The sequence below is a fragment of the Pteropus vampyrus genome, unplaced genomic scaffold (assembly GCF_000151845.1).
Source record: "Pteropus vampyrus isolate Shadow unplaced genomic scaffold, Pvam_2.0 Scaffold123, whole genome shotgun sequence".
In the NCBI taxonomy this organism is placed as follows: Eukaryota; Metazoa; Chordata; class Mammalia; order Chiroptera; family Pteropodidae; genus Pteropus; species Pteropus vampyrus.
Genome location: NW_011888904.1, coordinates 2,872,151 through 2,878,700, shown reverse-complemented (window position 1 = coordinate 2,878,700; position 6,550 = coordinate 2,872,151). Strand labels below are relative to the sequence as shown.

The 6,550-nt window shown below is 42.2% G+C and overlaps 1 protein-coding gene across 1 annotated transcript in view; it reads left to right on the top strand.

The window, feature by feature from the left end:
* Nucleotides 1-6,550, top strand: part of GABBR2 (gamma-aminobutyric acid type B receptor subunit 2) — a 350,397-nt gene that overhangs the window by 191,284 nt on the left and 152,563 nt on the right. Inside the window, exon 6 of the mRNA XM_023534233.1 lies at nucleotides 2,100-2,300. Coding sequence (XP_023390001.1) covers nucleotides 2,100-2,300 — 201 coding nt within the window. The remainder of the gene's footprint in view (nucleotides 1-2,099; nucleotides 2,301-6,550) is intronic.

The following is a 6,550-nucleotide window of genomic DNA, read 5'->3' as shown; positions in this document are numbered from 1 at the left end:
GTTCAACAGTCCAGGCTTCCTGCTTTCCAAGCCCGTAGCAGTCTAAAAACAGCAAATTCAGAGTGAGGAGGTGGACTTGATGACACTGAAGAGTGACTGCCTAGATCTGGCAGCTAGAAAAGAGAGAAAACCATAAAAACTCCAAGTACAACAGTCTGGGGCCATTTGGTGGCCAGTCTCCTCTATGCCCAAGAGCTTCACCGTGCATGGCCCGCGATAGTGGTGGATATTCAGAATGAAGCTATGAGTTACCAAAAGGAGAAGGGGACAAGAAGGAGCAGCTAAAATGTTCCTAAATGTAGTATTGGACAGGCATAGTACACATATTACTTCATTTAATTTTTATACCAATCCAGTGGGATAGGCTTTGCTTTCCGTAGGCTCTACATGAGGAGTGTGAGGCCCACAGTGTTGTGTGCTAGTTACCTAGCTAGGGTGTGGCAGAGAATCTAGTGCTGCTTGACTGTAATCTTTTTTCCAGAAGATCAGTAAACAAATTTTTATTTTCATCAAAATTCACTAATGTTCTAAACAAAATTTGCTGTCACTCAAATGGACTAAGCTTCTGTTCTCTGTAAAATTCACTTACAAAGAACAGCTCTTAATGGGACAGTAGCAAGTCGAAGAGTTGTCACAGCAGATCCCTGCTAGGCTCCTGACTTCTTGCTCGGTGCTTGCTCTAAATTATCACATGGTCTCTGTCCTCAGAGAGTAACGCATGCAAATCTGCCTTTGTGTGTGGTGACTAGAAGGCCACCTCATGTCCTCTGTATCTGTCGACTTTTATTTAACATATATTCCTAATAAGCGGGGCTATCTTCTAGCCTCAACCTTTTAAAATTGAGAAGACTTCCAAAAAGTTTTGTTTTGTTTTGTTTTGCTAAGAATAGAGGGGAATTTTTTTAAAAAATGGACTTCAAATCTACTACTTAGAAACTTCATTCTGGACCTAATTTTGATGAAATGATATTTTTCTACAAAGTAGGATTTTCTGGGTCCATCTAAGCCTCCAAAAAGCACGCTTTTCCTGATACAAAATAATCACAAAAGAATGAAAGTCAAATTGAAGTGCAGTAGAACAGTCTGGTGATATTTCGTTTAAATAGGAGTCAAGCAGTGCTATTTTGCAGCAAAGAGTTGGCAGACCTAGGTTCTAGGCTGACTTTTCTCCCTGGCTGTATAACCTTGGAAAAGGGACTTTCCATCTCTGATTTTGAGTTTCCTCATTTCTAAAATGTAGATAATAAACTCTGCCCTGACTTCCTCAAAGGATGAACATGAATGATAATCAAATAAGATGCATGTAAAGCATACAAATGGAAGGAACTTTTTTTTTAGGATGTGGATTTATGCACACTATGCTTTGGGTAAAGTTTCAGAGAGACTGCTCAGTTTGCCAAGTGGCATCTTATATAAATTGCATACTTAGATTAAATTTTCTTGGCCTCTTGCAAAATTGCTCCCCCTGGGTTGTGTTTTAAGATTATGATCTCAGCGTTTAGTAAAAATCTGTGCAAAAACAGCCTTATGAAATCTGTTTGTTGTGAAGATGCTGTTGATATCACGCTGGCCAATTTGACAGTGTCCTCCATATGAACATTTTTTTTAGGGTTAAAGCCTAGAAAATATTTTTTCTCTGAAAAACTTGTCTGTTTTCTCCTTATTATAGAGCTTTGCAAATAATATTGTTGCCCTTTTCTCTTGGGCTGCCAGGAAATTCACGATGAAATATACAGCTTATTATGTATAGTGTTGGAAACTTTGGGCAACTTCTCTCTGTTCTGTTCCCTCTACCTCCAGTAAATGTATTATTTTTTTCCCAGGCCATTATGTTTTCATTTTTATTCAGTGTTTATTATTTTATTATACGTGTTTCCCATAAACTACCTTGGATCCCTTGACAGATAATAAGGAGACCAAGCAAGTAATAGAAAAGTTAATAAATCCTCTGGTAAGAAGAGGAAGCCTGAGCCCCACCCCCCTGCACCACCACCCCCCTACACCCCCACCCCACCACACACACCCCTCTCTCACAGGGCTGAAAGCCTTGAGCAAATGTTTGACTCTTGGTGCCTTCATGGTCACCCCCTCTGTTGCAGGCACATGAGGAGAACATGTTTGGTAGCAAATACCAGTGGATCATCCCAGGCTGGTATGAGCCTTCCTGGTGGGAGCAGGTGCATACAGAAGCCAACTCATCCCGTTGTCTCCGGAAGAATCTGCTTGCTGCCATGGAGGGCTACATCGGTGTGGACTTTGAGCCCCTGAGCTCCAAGCAGATCAAGACCATCTCAGGAAAGGTTAGTGCCTTGGTCTGTCCATCTCAGCCCCCAGGCCTATCTCCTTTGATCATCTTGTCTGATTATGTTGGCAAATTATGCCCAGGGATCTTCTTCTGGCTTTTGTTGTGTGTCTTTGAACAAATCACTTGAGCTCTCTGAGCTTCATTTATCTATTAAATGGGGATAGCCAGCCATCCACTGCATGCCCCTCTAGAAAACTGTGGGAATCAGTTGAGGTAAGGGTGTTTTGTAAGTTCATTACACAGTGTACATGTAAGGGCTGGAGTCATGACTTTTACAGTACCAACTACAAGCATTGCCTATCATTTTTCAGTCACTGATGCTTCTGTCAACCCAGAGAAGAAGGACCTCTCAAGTAGATTTGGGGAAGCATGTGCTGTAAACCAGCCAGACTGATTTGAAGCCCAATTTTGCCACTTACCAGCTATGTGACCTTGCGCCTGAGTTCTCTGAACCACTGTTTCCTCTTCTGTATAATAGTAGTAAAAGTATCATCCTCTGGGGTTAAAAGGAGGACTGATGGCAGATTGTGCAACATAGCTAACATAGTACCTCTTACCTCGGTACTGTCACAACTGGGAGGAGGAACTAAGCAGGGCACTTAAGTCCTTGGGGCCTCCAAGTATTCTCACTCGGGGTTACTAACCCCTGCCCTGCATATCCAGTAGGGCTGTGAGAGAACCTGGCAATATGGCACACGTAAAAGTATTTCCAAAGTGTGTACACCATTCTCCATCAGTGTAAGTGTTCTCAAGAATCAGGTGATAACAGTCCTGGTGAAGATGGTTAACATCCATCTCTCAATTTTAACTGCCAGCCAAAATTCAGTATAGCAGTACACGTAATTCTATTCTGTTTTCTCAGAGCTCAGATTATTAAATTCTCCACTCAACTCCAGTGTTCTTACAGGCCCAATTTCATTTAAAGAATAAACTTCATGTATAGTAAAATGTATATGTATTATTTTTATCCATTTTTTAATCTCAATTAGAGCCAGTTCAACAAGAATGATGTATTGATTTGTCAAAAATATGGCAAATCACTAGGACACATTTTGTAAACAACTCTTAGGTCATGCTGGCATCTGAGAGATCCTAGAAAAACACTGGTTAGAAAAGGTTGAAAGAAATGTTTTTATACCAAAATCAATGAGTATATAAAAAGATTTTGAGATGCTGAATAATAGGTAGAAAGAACTCATTATATTTCAGTAAGTGTTATTCTTAAAAGTGTTAAAGTTTGCAGTTTATTAGAAGATGCTTGGTCCAGGGATACCCTATACTTGAATTTAAAAAATAGTATAAAATTTGAGGAAAATACAAAAACTAACAGAAAAAAAATCCATGCAAGCAGACAGTATAATAATTAAACTGAGAGGCTTAACGAGGATCAAAGATGTAAATGATCACCCATGAGATCTGTGAGGCTAAGTGAGGGTGATACGCCATGAAAAAGACCTCAAATGTCGTTCTCAGGTGCCTGGATATGACCCAGAGTGGGCAAACCATCCACGGATGTGAACTGTGCACAGGAATGCATTTTAGGAAGATCATTTTTTTGCAGTGTTTTTTGGAGAAAATATTTTCACTTTATAATATCGTCATTTTGTAGGTCACTGATTTCCCTTTTTAATTTTTGATTTTGTTTTATTTGGGGCTAATGAAGAGGCTGATTTCACCCCTACATTGTTATGCCCCTGAATAGGACACCTTGTGCTATTCCTGGGGATATACCCTACGGTGTGGATGACCTACTTACTCTTGGGTGTCCCAGGATGGGGCAGTGCTATCAGAACAGAGGCAGGCTCTCGGCTCGAGGCAGCTTCCAAAATTTTAGCAGACCCAGCCCCTGTGCCCACAGTCTTCTGAGGCAAGAGGCAGCATTATCCCAAGGTTATAAGATGATTAAAGTCATATGGGGACATCTACAACCTTTTTGCCTCTTGCAATCAGAGAGCCTCAGGTCTCACTTAAAAATCATTTAGACCAGACTTTTATCAGATTCTCAGATCTTTCTAGTAGCAGAGGACTCACTACTTCTTACTTTCCACCACTGGTTCCTCTGGGCCCGGATAGGTCTTATTGGTAGGGACCTTGTCCAAATTAAACAGCTTATCCCTCCAGTTGTAACTCATAGTCCACAGCTGAGACTAAGGGCAAAATCTAAGGGGGTGCCGAAAACCTCAAATATTTAAATGCAATATTTTTAATATTCAAAATTAATGCAAAAAAATCCATGATGAATAAAATATCAAAATTTTAAATAAAGACAAGATTCTCAGGACCAGGATTAGAGTGAGCTAAGTGATCTGAGTCACACGATTACAGGATCAGATCTTCATTTAAAATTTCGATATTTTATTCAGCATGGATTTTTTTGCATTAGTTTTGATTTACGAAAATACTGTTAATCTAGATTACTGAGGGCTTTGGCTTCCTCTTAAATTCTGGACTGGAAGGGAGCACCTCACTCACCTCCCCCTGATCCTAGCCCTGTACAGACTGTATCTGTCAAGACCCCGCCCCCCCCATGCTCAGCCCATCCTGGGCACGTGCTCTTGTTGAATGCTCTCTCCTCAGGGTGTGGGACCCAGATTAACAATGCATTCCTATTTGTGGTCTGCCACAAGCCAGCTTCCCCAGCCAGCCTTCAAAAGTCAAAGGAAGTTCTAGAGAGTCAAAAACTGTTTCTTAAATTCGAATTCGCATTTTACATGACTGCTGGAGACAGTAGTCTGTCTCCAGGCTGTGGGGGTGATGCCTGTATTTAGGGGTCCTTCAGTGTCCATGAAGACAAGCAAACGCTCGTAGAAACATCCCAAGTCAACAGGTTCTTGCCATTCTCACTATTTACATATTGAGAAGTTAAGGGGCAGAAAAGACACCTCCAAGATCCCTATAATGGGTTGAATCGTGATCCCTAAAGAGATATATCCACATCCTAAACCTTGGAACCTGACATATGACTTTATTTGGAAAAAGGGTCTTTGCAGTGATAATTAAAGATCTTGAGATGAGATTATCTTTGATTACCCGGGTAGGCCCTAAACAGATGACAAGTGTCCTTATAAGAGACAGGCAGAAGGGGACTCGCCAAATGAAGAAGGTCATGTGAAGACAAGAGGCAATGATGCATCTACAAGACAAGAAGTGCCAAGGATTGCTAGCAGCCACCAGAAACTAGGAGGGAGGCATGGGACGGATTCTCACTCAGAACCTCCAGAAGGAACCAGCCCTTCCAACACCTTAGTTTCAGACTTCTGATCTCCAGAACTGAGAGAGAGTAAATTCCTGTTGTTTTAAGCCACCCAGTCTGTCAAAAATTTTTTATGGCAGCCCCGGGAAACTGATACAATCACCCAGAAGGTCAGGAAGAGATCCAGGACCTGAAGCCAGAACTGCCAGTTCCCCACTCAGTGCCCCTTCCCCTCTAGCGTGCTGTCTTTCTAAACGTGTGACATGCTCGGGAACAGAACATATGCAAAGCAGCCCTTTCTGTGGTGTCTCAGAAGGTCCGTATTGGTAAGTGGCATAACAGGAACACACAGGTCTGGTAATTAGGAGATCTGCACAAATCCTTGCATTCCCACCAGTTCATCTGCCACCTCAATTATTCACTCTTCCTCCCTAGGCCTCAGTTTCCTCAACTAAAAGTGAGAGATTTGGACCAGATAAACTCTTGCGGTCCTTTAACAGCTAAATTCTCTGACTCTGTGTAAAAGCGGAATTGGGCGATTACAGCAAGCTATACAACGTTAAACCCTGGAATCCCCAGGATAAAGGTGACCCCTGAGAGAAACCGTGGCAGAATCAGGTGGAACAAATTTTCCCTCTTGGAATACGTTCACCAAGTTTTCTCTCTTCCACATGCCTGTCTCTAGCATCAAGCCATCCCCAGATTGTTCTTTGGCACCCAGGAGATTTCTGGTAGGAGAAATAACAAGGTCATGGTCTCCCTCTGAAGCACGTCCATCAGTCCCTTCCCACTGGAAATTCTAATGATGAGACAAGTGCAGACCTTCGGGCTTCCCGAGCACATTCAGAACTCAGTCTTCTGGACCCTCACGACAACAGCCTCTGACACCTACTTTGGCTCTCCTTGTTGAGGTCCCCCATCACTACTCTATTCCCCCAAAGTGACTCTGTTGACATCGGTGATGTCCAGTGTCAGCTTTCACTTTTCAAAGTCCCATTGGGTTTATTTCCATGGTGAGTGAGTGTGATTCTGGCCAGGTCTCTCCAGTGATG